We start from the raw sequence: 19393 nt of genomic DNA on the forward strand, positions 1-19393 counted from the left end.
GCAAATCTGCAACAAAATGCTTGAAAAAGAAAGAATCCAGGTGTTAGCTTGTCACAGCTCAGACCTGAACCCAATTGAATTACAGTAGCGGGAGCTAAAGAAAGCTGTTCATAAACAAATGGCGACAACCCTCAATGAACTATTTTAGCCTAGTTTTTAAGTAATGACACAGTGTAATCTGTCATATGTTGTTGTTCATACGATTGTCTAAAGGACACTTATCTAAAGACAGAAAGTTTCACATTGAAATGTAGTATTTTATGCTGTTAATTTGAATGCATAGCTGACCATGGTTTGGGTTGCTTGAGGTGCACCAGAGTGAGAACCACTCCTTTTAAGTGCTAGATGTGGTTTTATTATGTCCTAATACTTAAAACCATGCTTGTTTTTTCCCATGACTGTATATGAAGGCAAACCCTTTCATCAGCGGCTTCTTGCTTTGGCCTATAGAGTAGGCCCTGAGTGGAAATAACTAAAATCCCTGTGATTTTTTTTTTTGTTACTAGTAGAACTTAGCAAAAAGATTTACTGGGCTTTTGGTCAGCTTCCACGTCGGTAGTACTAGCTGCACTGGTGGCCATAGTCATCAGATGGACCATGTATGAACAATATATGGGCTCTTTCATTAGCTCGTCATAATGTACAATTCCACCTGCTTTAGAGGTGGAAATGGGCCCTCTTCCTATTGGGCCCCTGTGTGGGCCCTCCTACCTGCCAGCATTGCATTCGTGTCGTCACACAGGTCTTACCTATCAGAACAAGCACGAAGATGCTGGCAGATAGGAGGAGGTTCACAAAGCACTGGTCCTGCAGCCACAGACCACACATGGCCGCTGGATCAGGGTTCTTCAAAAAAAAATTTGCCAACTGTATTTATTCACCAAACACTTGGAATAGAATGCTTTTCTCTTACTTTATAAAACATTTATATTTTTAAAATTTAACAGACAATATAGTCAGTAGTGAACCAGAAAGCCCACTGAAGCAAGATGTGCAGCCTTAGTTTGGTACATCTTTGGTCTGTTTGAGCTCCAGAAGGTGAAATGGATTATGGCAACTACTGACAGATATGGATTTCAGCTAGAATTTATACCAGTTCTCCGGTATAATTGTATTACATCGGACAACTTTGGTTGGGCACTCCCCTTCCACTCGCTTCTTGGAAAAAAAAAGGTCTGTACAAAAATAACAAAAAAGTAGTAATGTTAAAACAAAAGTTATAAGTTTTGCACAAAAGTGACATGGGTAAGATTAATGACTTTTTTTTTTTTTTCCTTAATCCAGAAAACTGGTATACATACAGTGACAAATTCCCCCTTTTCTATTTTGGGCAAATTGTGAATTTTCTAATGTTCACGCCTGTAATATTGAGTGTGACAATGTGAGAAATGTGCTAAGTAGTTGCATTGAGTTATCACCTTCCATGTAAGCTGGTGGTAGTTAATCTCCTGACTCCATGTGATGTTTAGAACTGGCAGGATTTATAGTGCACACTGTTGTATTAGTCGCCCATATATTACTTTGTTAGTATCTTTTCCATGACAGAACGTAAATGACATTACATTTATTTGCTTACATTGGGCTTCGTATGAACAGACACAGAAATTCATGGACACTTTTCCTACCAACTTTTTTTTTTTTTGTTGCAAACCATAAGCAGAGGAATTAGGTTACTGTATATGTTCAGACAGGAAGAGGAAATGCCACGTTTGTTTTTCTTTAAATTACTACAGCAAATTAGATACTTTTATGCCCTTTTAAGATGGAAATTCCATGTTAACGACTGTAGATTAGCAAAAATGTCAGATTTTCTTCTCCCCCCTTATCTCGGCTCCTGAATAAATGTAGGATTGCCAGAGGCTCCTTTTTTTGAGGTATGGTCTAAATTTACGTGAAATATCAGATTACGAGTGTCTGAAGGTACATGTCATAGATAATTCAGTTCATATGACTATACAGGATCTGCAATCAGTACTTATTTACCCGATGGAAGTATAGGTCAATGAAAAATATACTTTGTATTTCAGAAGTCCTGTACAAATCTTTCATTCAGCCCTCTCCTATCATTTACTCTTGTTTTTTCTTTCACCGTGTTTTTAGAATTTAAAATCAATTGTTTGAATTTAAAAACAATTTGCAATCGGTGATGTAAGGATGTCCGTAATCTTTGCTGGAAAGGATTAACTAGAAATAATTTTTTGTTGATTTGTAAATTTATATTTTCCTATGGATGCGCCATTTCTGGGGCGGCTGACGGCTGGTGTTTCTAGCCTGGGAGGGGGCCAATATTCATGGCACCCTTCCTGGGCTATTAATATCAGCCCCCAGCTGTTTGCCTAGCCTTTGCTAGCTATTAAAATAGGGGGGACCCCACGTCATTTTTTTGGGGGGGCCCCCCATTTTAATAGCTAGTAAAGGCTAGGTATTCAGCTGGGGGCTGATATTAGTAGTCTGGGAAGCTCCGTGGATATTACCCCCTTCCCAGGCTTTAAACATCTGCCGCAGCCGTCTGCTTAACCTCCGCTAGAGACTAAAATTATGGGGGATCCCACGCCAATTTTTTTTTTAAATAAATCCTTTATTTTAACACTAAATGACATTTGAGGAGTTAATAAAGATGCAGTCCCTAAATTATTTATTTTTTAATTAATTTTTCCCAAAAATTTTGACGTGGGCTTTGCCATATTTTTGTATGCCAGCCAGGCACAGCATCCAGCTTCTATGAACGCGCCATTTTCTGGGGTGGCTGCGGACTGCAATTAAAAAAAAAATACGTGGAGCTTCGCCCTATTTTTGTGTCCAGCCAGGTACAACTAGGCAGCTGGGGGCTGGAATCTGCAGCGCAGGGAGGCCCAAGCTTTCTGGGCCCCACCCGCTGCAAATTGCAGTCCGCAGCCGCCCCGGAAAATGGCGCGTTCATAGAAGCGCCATCTTCTGGCGCTGTACCCAACTCATCCAGGGCCCTGGTGCGGTGGCTCACTGGGTAATAAAGGGGTTAAGGCCAGCTTGGCATTATCAGCTGGCCCTAAGCCCGAAATTCATGGGGTCACGCCAATATTAGACATGACCACTATGAATTTCTAGTAAAGTATTTAAAAAAAACACAAACACCCAGAAAAAAGTCCTTTAATTGAAATAAACACACAATTCTTTATTGTTCTAAATTAAACCATACCTACCATCACGCCCATTCCAGCTGAAGCCAACGATCTCCTGCAATAAAAGAAAAATAATAAAGCAACCTCATCCTTACCTTTCCATGGTTCCCACGACAGCTTCAGCTCTGCTACATCGAGATGACAGGCTGGACCGCAGCAGAACGCTGCCATCCAGCCTGTCATCCCGCAGACACTGAGAAGCGCAGGCATGCTTGCGCTCCTCAGTGTCTCTCTGTGACGTCATCCAGATGAGCCGAGTTCATGTCCAATGAACTCAGCTCACCTCATGCACGTCACTGACAGCGTGGGAGAATTCTCACGCTGAAGCGCTGAGTGCAGGAGAATTTTCCCACGCTGTCAGTGACGTGCATGAGGTGAGCCGAGTTCATTGTCGGCTCATCTGGATGCCGTCACAGCCTGACACTGAGGAGCGCAAGCATGCCTGCGCTTCTCAGTGTCTGCGGGATGACAGGCTGGATGGCAGCTTTCTCCTGCGGTCCAGCCTGTCATCTCGATGTAGCAGAGCTGGAGCCATCGTGGGAACCATGGAAAGGTAAGGATGAGGTTGCTTTATTATTTTTCTTTTATTGCAGGAGATCATTGGCTTCAGCTGGAATGGGCGTGACGGTAAGTATGGTTTAATTTAGAACAATAAAGAATTGTGTCTTTATTTCAATTAAAGGACTTTATTCTGGGTGTTTGTGTTTTTTTTTTTAACTTTGACTATGGGGTTAGTAATGGGGGTGTCTTATAGACGCCTCTCCATTACTAACCTGGGCTTGATGTCAGCTGGCATTATAAGCTGACCTCAACCCCAACCCCATTACCCCACTGCCACCGCTACAGGGCAGTGGGAAGAGCGAGGCTAAGTGCCAGAGTTGGCGCATCCTGTGGATGCGCCATTTCTGGGGCGGCTGACGGCTGGTGTTTCTAGCCTGGGAGGGGGCCAATATTCATGGCACCCTTCCTGGGCTATTAATATCAGCCCCCAGCTGTCTGCCTAGCCTTTGCTAGCTATTAAATTAGGGGGAACCCCACGTCATTTTTTTGGGGGGGTCCCCCATTTTAATAGCTAGTAAAGGCTATGTATTCAGCTGGGGGCTATTATCAGCCTGGGAAGCTCCGTGGGTGTTACCCCCTTCCCAGGCTTCAAACATCTGCCCCAGCTGTCTGCTTAACCTCCGCTAGAGACTAAAATTAAGGGGAACCCCACGCCAATTTTTTTTTAAATAAATCCTTTATTTTAACACTAAATGACAAGTACAGTAAGCAACACTGTCACTGTACTTCATATATATGTGACTGACATGTTTCTATCTATCTAATCTATGTGTGATTCACTATTCTTTCTGTTCTAAATTGTCGGGTACAGATGCTGAATTGCCGGCCGGCTTTTTTAAAGAGACGGTGCATGAAAACACTATTATTTTTTTAAATAAATCCTTTACACTAAATGACAAGTACATTAAGCAACACTGTCACTGTACTTCATATATATGTGACTGACATGTTTCTATCTATCTAATCTATGTGTGAAGCTCTATTCTTTCTGTTGTAAATTGTCGGGTTCCGGTGTATGCGCTGATGAATTGCCGGCTTTTCGTGTAATACATTCTACATTATTCTTAGTTGTTTTACTTCATGTAGAATTAACCTACAAGGAAAGAAAGGGTTTATTTTCATTCCGATATTTCTGTCCCATTGACTTGCATTGGTTTCCGGTATCGGAATCGGCGATATCCGATACTTTTTGAGTATCGGTCCGATCCAATCCGATACGATATTTCCTGATATCGGAAGGTATCGCTCAACACTAGTAAGTAACCAACACACTAGATAAAGGATTCTCAAACTTATTACTATGAGGGGGTCCTGTGTTTCACTCTCGGTCAACCATATTGTCATAATTCTTGCCCAGCACCATATTCTGTCTGTGTGTTGACTTTTTCGCGGAAACATCTTCGTATATACTGTAAAAGTGATCGACCTTCCTGCTGTGTTCCAAAAATTCCCAGTATTTCAGGAAAAAATGTTTTTGGAAACAATAGTGTAGATTTATTAAGACTGGTGCTTCATATGTCTGAAACTGAAGATTGTGAAATGTGCAAATTTTTTAAGGATCTTCACTGCTTTAAAAAAAAAAAAAAAAAAACAATTGCGAGAGAAGACTTGAGTGAGAAGATCACTTTCCTGTGTTTTTTTTTTTACATCAAAATGTAAATTTTAGCTCTCAAAGGTGTAGTGCATCCATAACATTTCGATAGTGAAGTGTTTACCTTGTTTAAAGATCCCACTTTAAAGGGAATCTGTTAGTAGGATCAACCCTTCAAAGACGTCTATATGGGCATTCAGGTCATTGGAAGTTAAATAAAATGATACCTTCATATCTGGAATCCGATGTTTTATTGCAGAGTAAGCCATATTTTTCTCAATATGTAAATGAGCTGTTAAGAGCTATGGGCCGGACATAGATCTCCCTGAGAATCGACCACCAGAACTTATTTTAAATGAGAGGGGGCGTTACCAGTGTGAGATGTCAGGCCTGCTCTCATGATCTACATGTCTCACACCAATAATGCCCTTGTTCATTTAAAATAGGCAGATTCTCAGGGAGATCTATGTCCGGCCCATACATCTTAACAGCTCATTTACATATTAAGAAAAATGTGGATTTCTCGGGAATAAAACATGGAATTGCAGATATACAAGTATAAAGCACTGGTCAGACCACACTTGGAATACTGTGCTCAGTTATGGGCCCCAATATATAGAAAGGATATAAATGAGCTTGAAAAGGTACAAAGGAGGGCAGCAAAATTAATAAGGGGAATGGAGGGACTGCAATACCCAGAGAGGTTGGCAAAACTAGGACTATTCAGCCTGAAAAAGAGAAGGTTGAGGGGGGACATAATAAATGTGTACAAATATGTTAGGGGACAGTATAGAGACCTTGCCCGGGATTTGTTCAAAAGGAGGGATATTACGGTAACAAGAGGGCATTCACTAAGACTGGAAGAGAAAAGGTTTCAGCACCAGCATAGGAAGGGGTTCTTTACGGTAAGAGCAGTGAGAATATGGAATTCACTGAGTGAGGAGACGGTAATGTCGGATTCACTAAACCAGTTCAAGCGGGGACTGGATGCATTTCTAGATACCAGGCAGATTTCTGCATATACTTAAAAATAGAATAAAATAGTAGGTTGATACAGGGATTTATTCTGACTGCTGGTTTCAGAGTCGGGAGGGAATTTTTCCTCAGGTGAAGATTGGCTAAATCATTTGGGGTTTTTGCCCTCCTCTGGATCAACTTTAGCAATTACAGAACTAACAGGTCGAACTTGATGGACGCAAGTCTTTATTCGGCTTTACTAACTATGACCTATGACTATGACCTATATCAAGGTATCATTTTATTCATCTTCTTATGACCCACATGCCCATATAGACGGCTTAGGAGGGTTGATCCTACTGACAGATTCCCTTTAACACAAGGCTAAACAGTGGCCTACAGAAAACATGAACAAATCCTTATTGAAAAAGAGAAGGTACATTTAATAAAAAAAATGTAAAAAAAAAGTCTAAACTTTACCATGCAAATTCCATCATAAAGAGCTTCCTTTACAGTCAGTAAAGCTCAATTTTGCAGGTAAAGGAGCCGGATTACATTTCAGGTTTAGTGGTTCTGTAAGTGAGTGGAGATATTTTTCTTGGCCCGGCCAGTCTTTGTTCTCCAGACTGTGTCACGCCTTTGGTATCGTTGTTAGTGGTGGATTTTCAAAATATCTTGTGTAGAAATTTGTTTCACTTTTTTTTTTTTCCCCCCAACTTTGATGACTAGCAGATCTAGAGCTTGTTTCAAGAAAAATCCTGTCTTCTCTCAGATTCTATAGTTATCTCTAATTGCTTCCAGTCGCAACTCATAAGGTTGTCTTAACCCTTCGGCAACTATAGCAACTGAATGTTGTGTTGATTTCTTTATTAAAACAAATGGCTGCTCGGGTATGGATTTCAGATTCAGATTTAAATATTTACATTAGGTTGGCTTCCATATGTCAGCTGAATTTTCTTTTGCATTGCAAAAATGCCACCTTACTCCAACGAAGGTTTGGGAAGAAATTGTCTGCAGGCTTAGAGCAATTGGCCCCCGCACATTTGTCAAGTTTTGTTTTGACCTTTACTAGGGTTTAACAGGAACCATAACGGCAATAGAGAGAAAGGGAAAATCGGATTTTGGAATTTTGTATAACGAACACATAACAAAGAACCTGAATCAAATTTGTGCTTCCAAGTAACAGTCCTGGGAAACTGCATTAAAGTTGATGACTATCTAAAATACCTAAAATTACTTACACATTGCAGAAAGTTGAAGCTGTGTTTGCAGAGATTCAAGTATATTGACAGTCATATGTTTCAATGAACAATTTGAAGAGGATATGTGAGAGAAGACAAGAGGTCTGCTGTTTTTTTGTGACACTCTTCTCTAGGCTGTGTCTGGCATTGTAGCTCAGCTAGTAAAAAAACAAAGTAACAGTTTATCGTCTATTATACATTTCAGTGGCCTATGTGATATGTACAATGGGCTAGACTAAAAAATAAAATAAACTGCAGTCTGCCCTGTGGTAATGTAGATTATGGCCCCAATTAATCAAAGCGATTTCGCCAGAATTCTGGTGTAAATCCTTTTGAAAAGTTGCAAAATTTTTGCGCAACTGTCAAAAAAATGATGTGACTTCGGGCATTTTCACACCACTTTGTCCCACCTCCTCCAAAATGGCAGGATGTGGGCGCAGCGGCGGTGTGACTCCACAACTCGCCTAACTCATGAATAGCTGTGGTGTTCCCAACGCCAGAAATCTTACTTCAGTCCCTGACTGGCGCACAACACTCATCACATGCTCCAGATTTATAAGCGATGTGCATTTTTTCATGAATCGGAAGCTATTTACTCTACCCCATCCACTCATCAAGGCCAACCAGAAAATCGATGGCCATAATGAATTGGGGCCTTAATGTTTTAAAGGCTTTGTTGCTTCAATGTATCAAAAATAAAATTAAAAATGAAAGAAATATGCAAACAGAATTTATTAAAAAAAAATCTGTATATATCCAGCTCCTGTGCGCATCTCTGTGTCTCCGTGATTACAGGTTACACTCAAACCTTGTATTTGACCACTTGTTATTGTTTGCAAGTAATCAGGCAGAGGAGTAACAGATGACTGCAGGGTCAGACTACACTCAGGTTTGTTTGTAGTCTGTCACCATGGAGACTTAGACATAGGAGCTGTGGACACGCATCAGTAGGGGATTTTTAATCAGTTCTTTTCTGAACTGCATTATTTTCTATTGTAGATTATTTTCAGCAATAGCAACCAGGTTAGAAATATATTAATATATTTAAGAGGGTGTTCCCATCTCAAACATTATACGATATGCACAGATTATGCCATACCCACTTTTGGGAACCTCCTCTATCTTGATAATGGCACTCCTTAGGGTGGGGTGACCATTCATGATCTGTCTGCTACAATACCTTGTATGTTCTGCGGGCTTGTTTGGCTAGTTTCAGGACTTCCATAGAAGTTGATGGAGGGATCCTTGTGCGGTCACCTCTGTTTGACAGCAGTAGAAGATAGGACTCTCTTCTTGACAGAGGTGCAACCCGCATCTTTCTGAAGCTTATGGTGTATCATGGGAATATGAAATGTCTGAAATGAGAGAACCCCTTTTATATATTATCAACAAAGGAGGTACATGCGGTCTTAGTCTGCATTTCAGCTTAAAGGGCAATGATTGAAAACTACTTGAGTAGGTTGAGGCTTCTTCAGAGTTATGGCCTTCTATTGGGCATATCTGTCAAGGGCTGAGAGCTTCTTTAAAGATGTATATCTCAAAGTCTTATTGTCCATACATCTATCAAACACAGAGTGTGTTGAAATGTATTTTAATAAGTGGGTTTAGTCATTTCAGACACTCTTGTGATGCATACGGTGAAGCACACCACCATATAATCTGCATAGACATGCCTTAGCAGAAGCTCTGTGACATGAGGCCTCATCTTCCCATGCTAGTGGGAAGTGAATGCATCTAGGAGCAATAGCTGCTCCGTTTTGAAGCTGCGACCGACACAACGTACTGTAAGGGATTGCCGAGCATAAAGAGATGCAATCCATCCTGAAACTCTCACTACTAAATATCAGACTGCATTTGGAGGAAACTCTATGACAAAACTATTCTAAAGCTTCATTCATTGAGTTTTTCAAGGTCATCACACACCTAAAAACATTGAAAAAAAAAACTATTTCTATTGAATGATTGCAAGAAGACTACTTAAAAACCACAAGAAATTGATTCAGAAGTTATATTGGGGTATTGGTTATTTTGGTCTTTTTTTGGGGCCATAGTGCCCCTTTCTAGAATTTTAAAGCACCGTGCATACCCTATTTTTCTTATGTGTTGTATGTGTACAACAAAGGTGTCTCACTTATGCGTTTCGCCATATGCCGCTCCATCTGTGGCCAATACATGCACATTAGTGGTGTGCAGCAGAACCCCCAGAAACGTCATCCCTATCCTACAGAAAGGGGATAGCTTACAATTTGAGGGATAATATTTGAAGAAAAATGTAATGTACAGATAGTAAATAGTTGTTACCTGTAATACTGTATAATGTAGCCGGTGGATAGGTACGGTAATTGATTGTGGAAAATGTGATTGATCTAAGAATAACTACAACTTTATTTTTGTTTGCTTTTTGATTTGTTAAATATAATTTTATTTTCAGACAAGACTATGTTCACATGTTGAGCATTTGCAGCGGTTTTTAATTGCAAATACATGTTTTTGTCGCATTTTTTTATGCGGTTTTATATGCGTTTTTTACCCCATTATTTGAATAAGTGAAAAATGCCGCAAAGAGACAATGCTGCAGATTTAAAAAAATACAAAAAAAAAAAAGTCTGGGTTCAAGTCTGCAAGGAAAAAATATGCAGCATGTGCATGAGATATCAGAAATCCCATTCACTTTGCTTGTACTGTGAAGCATTTCTTCTACTGCAAAAACGTGACAAAAATGCAGTGTGTGAACAAGCCCTTAAGAGGTTTTCCAGCTTCAATTTTTTTCACCTCATTGGCTTTCCCTCTGTAGAAGCTATAAAATCAGCTGTTCTTGGATTCTCCTATTCCAGTGCTACCTCTCTGCTGCTGCTCCTGATGCTCGTTTACAGGCTGCAGCAGTGATGTCACAACTACAGTGCACGTTACCACTGCAGCCAATCAGTGGACTCAACGGTCATAGTGATGTATACAGGCACAAGGCGCTGAGCCCAGTGATTGGCTGCAGTGGTCATGGGCTGTAGTCGTGACTGCTACAATTACCAGATCAGCAACCAAGATCCGATGCTGGATCAGGGGGAAGGTGAGTACAGCTGATTATTCTTGCGTAATGAGAGCAGATAGGGTAAAAAATGTAAAGTTAGAAATCACCTGCAGTACAAGATAGAACGTTCATACAGACATACAGTCTACAGACTCCTTTTATGACCTTTTTGTTACAAATGAATAATTCCATACATTGATGTTTCACCCTATAGAAAGTAATCTGACAAATTGTACATGTGATATATCATTTTTAGTATCCTTCTAATTAATGTTTCTTATAGGAATGGCAAAACTCTATTCAGAAAAATGCTGGTCTGGCTTTTATTGAGCTCATCAATGAAGGAAGGTAAGGTGTAAGCTCTGATGGGTAAAACGCTTGAAAAGGAAAATAAATCTTTCTATATGTAATGTAATCTAATTAGAAAACAATAGAGTGCTGTACACAAAGCTCTGGAAGGTTTTCTGTTTTCCAACCTTTAAAACTAGTAACATTGTTTCACACTGAGAAAGTAGGGAAAACCAATCTGCAGATCCATCTGCCGCTCCATCTGCTTTGGGCAGCGCGGCTCCACTTGCCGCATTTACACTTCACTGTAATCATCAGAGCATAGGACACAATATTGCAGTTGAAAGACTCGGTGCTGTCCAAGGTGCTGCTTCAATCCTTGAGCCGTAGTCTTACACCAGATAAATATATAGTACTCTATGATAATATATAGCGATAACAGAATTACAATGTGACGCAATCGCTGTGCCTCAGCCGTGCCATTCTGTGTGATCTGTCTATTGTATGTACCATTCAACTTGTAAGGGAAAGCAAACCATTCATCTGTTGTTTTCTAATAAGTACATTTCATGATATTATATTAGTATATTATATTATGTGATATTATATTAGTATATTATATATTATGTGATATTATATTAGTATATTATGTAGGGTATAGTATACTGTATATTAGCTTCCTATTTTGGATTTGATGCCATCTTATTCACCCATGTTATACACAGACTGTGATCACTTGCGGTGAAAGACACAAATCCTATTTCCTAGAAGGCCACATATCTGTAAATTATGCATTACTCCTTTTACTTCCGTTTTGTTTGTTTTTTTACGTTTTTACGACCAGTTGAGCAGAAACTATGTATCATGCTCTAAGATACGGCACTTGTTCATATATTTCATATAATTTTTTTTTGTTGTGAAAGTGCACAAAAAAAAAGCAACAAAACAATATTGGGGCGAAACCAAAGAAATGAGCCAGAGCATAAGTTGATATACATGTAATGTAATGTGTAAGAGCACGTTCACACTGTGACCATTTCACAGAAAACCCAAGAAATAAAAAACTAAATGAGCACTTACCCTGTAGTAAGAAAATAGTAATAGCGTATGTAAATAATATAGGGTGCTTGGTTAACGCTGTTTTGATCAAAAAAGCAAGAAAGCCAAAACAGTGTGACAAGGTGACCCCAATTGGGACTGTCCTATCCTGTCTCTAGTATTAAAACCTCACCTCATGTCATCGGACGTCACTGTAGATGAGGTTAGAGCAGGACCTGGGCCAATCGTTCAGACACCTGCCCGTAGACATGTCATCTAGATTTCTCAAAACAATACTAGGGCAGCAACTCTACCCATGGACTTAGGGTCCCAACTGAAATGAATGAATAAAATCCGCACCAAAAAGGTGTATTTACACAATAGAAAATAACACACTGCAGATTTTAAAAAAAATTCCAATTTGTGCTGGACTTGTGCTGCACAAAAACAAAAAGAAGATACACCGCATGAGGATACAAGTTTGGTGTCTCTGTAATCATATTGACCTGGACAATAATGTTGCCCGGTCATTTTACCGCACAACGAAATCCAAACGTCAATTATGCAAATGTAAGTTGTTTTTTTCACCATTTCACTTCATTTGTAATTTTTAGTTCAGTACATTATATAGCACAGTATATGGTGTGATTGAAATGTACAACTTATACTGAAAAAAAACAAGCCCTCATATGACTCTGTAGATGGAAAAACAAATAATGGCACTTAGTAGAAGGAGAGTTAAAAACAAAATCAAAAACGCTAAAAATTGATCAATAGATTTTGAAATCTTGGAATAAAAATACGTTTTACAATTGGATGTGTTAAAAAAAAAAAAAATGTTCCTGTGCTGAGAATTTAATAAATGTGCCCCTGCTGTGTACTGTGTAATGGCTGTGTCTGACCGTGCATGAACATGGTCTGATCATACCACAGCTCCTGGGCAGGAAGGGGGAAAAAAGAGAGACCCGACCAGACAGCATGGGATTGCAGCTGATTGTTTCTATGATGTAAACTATGTTTTTAAACAGGCAGAAATTACTTAACAGAAACTAGCAACTGTGATCTCGTCCTGTCTGTATACTCTTTTTCCTTTCTCCTCCCTTCCAGGTGATCTGGTATGATCAGACCATGTTCCTGTACGGTCAGACACAGCCATTACACAGTACACAGCAGGGGCACATTTATAAGATTATCTCAGCACAGGAACATTTTATTTAAACACATCCAATTGTGGAAATTATTATTATTCCAAGATCCATTGATTAAAGTGTACTTTGTTTGTGGGAAAACCCCTTTAAGAGGATGAAGAATGCAGGTGTTTGATATGTATGAAGAGTGAATGAAAGCTCACTTTTGTTCCTTGAAATATGGGTCAGCAAGAGCTGAGAGGGGGATTAATGAGCAACAACGAACCCTGGCTGTAAATTATTAAAGGAGTTGTCCACTACTAGGATAATCCTATCACATTCCTCATGTTTTGCCCTTTTAAAATAAAAAACACTTATACTCCCCTCCCGCGCCATTCCAGTGGTGTCCGCACTCACATTCCCGGGGCGCACGTGAGGTTGTGACCTCACACAAGTCCTTCAACCAGTCAGCCCTAGCGTCACTATTTTCGCCTTTGGATGTATTGAACATCAACAGAAAGTCAGGGCTGCAGCTGCTCTCGGACTTCCTCTAGATGTTCAATTTGTCCGGTGGGGACAGTGACTCCGGCGCTGATTGGGTGCCGTGCTCGTTTGACAGCACAACCTATCACGAACCTCGGGAACGTTGAGTGTCGACACCGCTGGCAAGGGAGGGGAGTATTAGTGTTTTTATTTTAACAGGGCTATACATGAGGAATGAGAAGGGGTTGTCCAAGTAGTGGACAACCCCTTTTAAGAATATTAGGAGTCACCTGGGCGTTACGTTAGAAGTCACATTAGAAGTCAATGACCTGGATAAATATATATGACCTGCTGTTTTATGTGGTCACAGAGCTGCTTAGTGACACCCCTTATTCCTAAAAATTTACATAGGAGATGGACTTTATCCCTTATATATCAGTATGTATGAATTACAAAGTATTTCCACAGTGCACGGCTTTTCTTTCCTTTCCAAGACAGACAAGACGTGTGTGGTCAATGTCATAATTAACCTATGAGATTGCTTTTAGCCTCTTAGTTGCAGAAGAACAGATGCAGACATGGGAAGGATAAAGCACATTTGTCTGCTTGTAATCCAATCCACGAGCCTAGAATAATCAGGCCGCGGTACTAAATACGTGATCCTAAATTGGCCCAAAACATCCAGATAATTAGGTCTATAATTACAGTGTTTGTGTTGGGATCCTGTGCCTTTGTGGGACCATTTTTACAAAAAAAAATATTTAATATGGTGCCTGCAGAGTGAACCGCATTTTCAGGGTGATTGGTTCCCTTTAACATAGGGCGTTTAAAAAAAAAAAAAAAAATATATATATATATATATATATATATATATATATATATATATATATATATATATATATATATATATATATATATATATATATAGTACAGACCAAAAGTTTGGACACACCTTCTCATTTAAAGATTTTTCTGTATTTTCATGACTATGAAAATTGTACATTCACACTGAAGGCATCAAAACTATGAATTAACACATGTGGAATTATATACTTAACAAAAAAGTGTGAAATAACTGAAAATATGTCTTATATTCTAGGTTCTTCAAAGTAGCCACCTTTTGCTTTGATGACTGCTTTGCACACTCTTGGCATTCTCTTGAATGAGCTTCAAGAGGTAGTCACCGGAAATGATCTTCCAACAATCTTGAAGGAGTTCCCAGAGGAGCATAGCACTTGTTGGCCCTTTTGCCTTCACTCTGTGGTCCAGCTCACCCCAAACCATCTCGATTGGGTTCAGGTCACCGGAAAATGGTTTTCACTTCACAGGTGTGCCCTGTCAGGTTTAATAAGTGAGATTTCTTGCCTTATAAATGGGGTTGGGACCATCAGTTGTGTTGTGCAGAAGTCTGGTGGATACACAGCTGATAGTCCTACTGAATAGACTGTTAGAATTTGTATTATGGCAAGAAAAAAGCAGCTAAGTAAAGAAAAACGAGTGGCCATGATTACTTTAAGAAATGAAGGTCAGTCAGTCCAAAAAATTGGGAAAACTTTGAAAGTGTCCCCAAGTGCAGTTGCAAAACCATCAAACGATACAAAGAAACTGGCTCACATGAGGACCGCCCCAGGAAAGGAAGACCAAGAGTCACCTCTGCTTCTGAGGATAAGTTTATCCGAGTCACCAGCCTCAGAAATCGCAAGTTAACAGCAGCTCAGATTAGCGACCAGGTCAATGCCACACAGAGTTCTAGCAGCAGAGACATCTCTTCAACAACTGTTAAGAGGAGACTTTGTGCAACAGGCCTTCATGGTAAAATAGCTGCTAGGAAACCACTGCTAAGGACAGGCAACAAGCAGAAGAGACTTGTTTGGGTTAAAGAACACAAGGAATGGACATTAGACCAGTGGAAATCTGTGCTTTGGTCTGATGAGTCCAAATTTGAGATCTTTGGTTCCAACCACCGTGTCTTTGTGCGACGCAGAAAAGGTGAACGGATGGACTCTACATGCCTGGTTCCCACCGCAAAGCATGGAGGAGGAGGTGTGATGGTGTGGGGGTGCTTTGCTGGTGACCCTGTTGGGTATTTATTCAAAATTGAAGGCATACTGAAGCAGCATGGCTACCACAGCATCTTGCAGCGGCATGCTATTCCATCCGGTTTGCGTTTAGTTGGATTATCATTTATTTTTCAACAGGACAATGACCCCAAACACACCTCCAGGCTGTGTAAGGGCTATTTGACCAAGAAGGAGAGTGATGGGGTGCTACGCCAGATGACCTGGCCTCCACAGTCACCAGACCTGAACCCAATCGAGATGGTTTGGGGTGAGCTGGACCGCTGAGTGAAGGCAAAAGGGCCAACAAGTGCTAAGCATCTCTGGAACTCCTTCAAGATTGTTGGAAGACCATTTCTGGTGACTACCTCTTGAAGCTCATCAAGATAATGCCAAGAGTGTGCAAAGCAGTCATCAAAGCAAAAGGTGGCTACTTTGAAGAACCTAGAATATAAGACATATTTTCAGTTGTTTCACACTTTTTTTGTTAAGTATATAATTCCACATGTGTTAATTCATAGTTTTGATGCCTTCAGTGTGAATGTACAATTTTCATAGTCATGAAAATGCAGAGAAATCTTTAAATGAGAAGGTGTGTCCAAACTTTTGGTCTGTACTGTATGTATATATATATATATATATATATATATATATATGTGTGTGTATATGTGTGTGTGTGTGTATATATATATATATATATATATATATATGTGTATATAATATTGTAACCTCTTCCTGGCCCTCACCTGTGGTCCTTCCGGTCACTCTGGGACTCCTTGGTGGCTCTGCACAGACTAGGCAACATGATGTCGGGGGGCAATGCATTTTGTAACATTGTGAGGACTTGTCAGTGCTGGAGTAACCAAAGACCACCTGACAAAGGCCTGGAGCAGAAAGGAGCTTTGCCGCGGTACAGATGAGTCATGAAAAGGTGAGTATTATATTTTTACTTCCCCACTTCTCGGGCTGTTAAAAAAAAAAAAAATTCAGTAAAATGGTGGGTAGCTGTCATTTTTGCTGGACCCAACAAAAAAAAATTGGCTTCTGACAAAGCTGAATTATTTTTTTTTGCGAAACCAAAGTGAATTTGATTTTTTATGAATCTATTTGCTTTTATTTTTTGGGGGAAAAGGAGAATATCTCCGCATCTTCTGCAGCTGTACACAAGCATTACACTTGTTGACAGCTTTTTTATCTTCCATAAGTGAGAAGGAAATGAGGAGAAGATAGTTGTGAGAGCAGGAAACCAGAATCTTTACTGCTTGCATTACATTTCCGCGAGCCCTTGTGGGGATTCTGATAGGAATCTGAAGGGGAGAAATTGTTATAAATATTTATTCTTCTCAGCTACTTCTCCCGTGAATGCAGTTCATCAATCATAGCCCCGCTATGTAATTGTGCGCTTGTCAACAATTAACGGGACATAAACAGTTGATGAATGGGCAGTTAAATTAAAGTGTTCCCAAGGACAGGCTGAAATTATCAACTAGGTCGCTCAAAATATTACAACAAAAGGATTGCTATAATTAAAACAAAGCAAGGTTAATGAGATGTAAAATTGCATATAATGTCTGCACTTTGATGGTTGCATCCAGCAAATCATGTGTCTGATCCAAGTGTCAGACAAAAGAATTTACACATTCACAAGTTTAGCCGAATCTAGGTATTTCCTTTTGTTTTATTTTTACTCAAAATATCTTTATAGTAATTATAACCATAACTACGTTTTCCAGTGTCGCAAAATGTATGGAAGTTGAAATGTAAATATTTGTTGGATTTTGCCCTTATAGTTTTGCACATACTTCTTTTACAATGTATTATACATTTTATTTTAACTCGTACACGTACACTTAAAAGGTGAAATATTCACTCCTCAACATTGAAATTGTAACAACAAAATGGAAAAGTCAAGAAATTATGGAGATCGCAGGATGGATAGATATGTTAATGATACGCAAATAATTAAAAAAAAAAATAGAAAATTTTCAAAAATCTCAATTTATTTAGTATAGAGTATGAGCATCACATGCAGAAATCCTCACGCTTACACACCTTGTTTGCCGTCGCTATTAACGGTTGTCTGAGAAATATTCTGCAACACTTAAAGCACTTGGGCACGAGAATCATCAAGATCCGCTGCTGGCAGCTTCCTTTGTAATTACCAACCAATGGTGTCACAGATGTGCTTGATGGGAGACAAATCCAGACTCGCTCCAGGCAATTGGTCGCACTTTTAGAACACAAAAGCTGCTCACCGTAGCACGAACAACATGCAGCCTAGCATTGTAATGTAGAAAAACAGCTCCTGGGACACTTTGGAGAACTGCCCATACCACTGGTTCCATGATTAAGCCATTTTGTACTGCAAGGGAAATTGAATGTCCTCTACCAAGCCTAAGGCATCAAACAGTGGCTGCACAATCCATCAGAAGGTAATTGCATGGCATTGGGCTAGGAGCTAGACATTCAGCTACAGATGTTCCATTGACCTCTCACCACCTCTCTCAAAGGCTATCATGGTGCAGTGCAAGACGACAATGGAGGCTGGAATGGAGATCTGTCCTCTTCAGCAATGAGACCTGCTTTTGTTTTGGATGAAATTATAGCCAAAGATTGGTCTGGAGACTGTGGGCAGTAATGATCAGGTCATCACAAGAAACATCACACACTAGTCCTACTCCCAAGATTATGAAGTGGGGTGGAATAATATATAGTAGCTGGATTCCACTAGTGTTGATTCCTGGTACGCTAACAGCATTGGTGGTGGTGGAACCAGTGGTTTGACCATTTCTCCAAACCACTGGAGCTCTCCAGGAGCCGTTTTTCAACACTACAACATAGGCCGCACGTTGCTTATGCTACTGTGAGCGTCATGCATTTCTTAAACATATAAGTACAGATGAAATCAGAAAAAAACGGCACTATTCAGATCGCCTACCTTGAAGGTATTGAATGATTCACAACTGGCCAGAACGTAATGTGCAGGTGCTCAGCGCGAAACAAATTAGTCTTGTATCACATGAAAAGTAGATGAATGCAGCACTTCAGTGGGCAATTTTATTAGCAGAAACTTTTATTATTTTCATACACCGTTAAAACATGGACCCAGGGAAGCCGGGATCCTGGATTCGTTGAAGTGCCAGTCGGGTGTGAAACTGCCATCGTCCACAGGATCCCCGCTTCCCTGGCTCCATGTTTTAACCATGTATGAAAATAAAAGTTTCTGCTAAGAAAATTGCACACTGGAGTGCTGCCTTCATCTACTTTTCATGTGATTTTTGAAACCTGCTACCATAGCGCACAGCACCTCCGGACATAGCTCTCATCGAGTACATCTGGCAAAGTATTGGCTGGCAATTGCACAGGTAGCTGCCAGCAGTGGATCGTGATGATTTGCTGCCCAAGTGCATTCAGCGTGACAGAATTTTTGTACATCATTAACATGTTTATCCTCCTCCTTCCAGAGGAGCATTGCGCTTTAAAAGTCTCCTCACTTGATGTGCTTAACACGTCACTCTCTGCAAGGAGAAATGTTACCCCTAGATACCGGTCTGACGCCTCTCATCCAGCCAAACCAGAACTCACACTTTGGTATTGGCTTTTATCCTATGTCGTGTGATGAGGCTCGTTAAAGGATCACTATTGACTTTTAGAATTGCTACTTCCTGTAGGTGGCACTAGAGTTCTGGTCCTCTTCCTCTCTCAAGAGACAATTTGCATATTTCCCAGAGGAGCATTGCGCTTTAAAAGTCTCCTCACCTCCACATGTCTTTCTCCGCAAGGAGAAATATTACCCCTAGATACATGTTTATCCTGCGATTTTCAGAATTCCACTTTTCCTTCTTGGTGTTGCAATTTCAGTGTTGA

The 19393-nt window shown here is 40.0% G+C and overlaps 1 protein-coding gene across 6 annotated transcripts in view; it reads left to right on the top strand.

Annotated features, from left to right (window-relative positions):
• Window positions 1-19393, top strand: part of NBEA (neurobeachin) — a 786732-nt gene that overhangs the window by 402721 nt on the left and 364618 nt on the right. For all 6 annotated transcript variants that reach the window (XM_073662535.1, XM_073662540.1, XM_073662538.1 and 3 more), the window contains one exon: window positions 10817-10881. In XM_073662535.1, coding sequence (XP_073518636.1) covers window positions 10817-10881 — 65 coding nt within the window. The remainder of the gene's footprint in view (window positions 1-10816; window positions 10882-19393) is intronic.

Source organism: Phyllobates terribilis, unplaced genomic scaffold, assembly GCF_046119375.1.
Source record: "Phyllobates terribilis strain yellow unplaced genomic scaffold, ASM4611937v1 Scaffold_2__4_contigs__length_985480577, whole genome shotgun sequence".
Taxonomy (NCBI): domain Eukaryota; kingdom Metazoa; phylum Chordata; class Amphibia; order Anura; family Dendrobatidae; genus Phyllobates; species Phyllobates terribilis.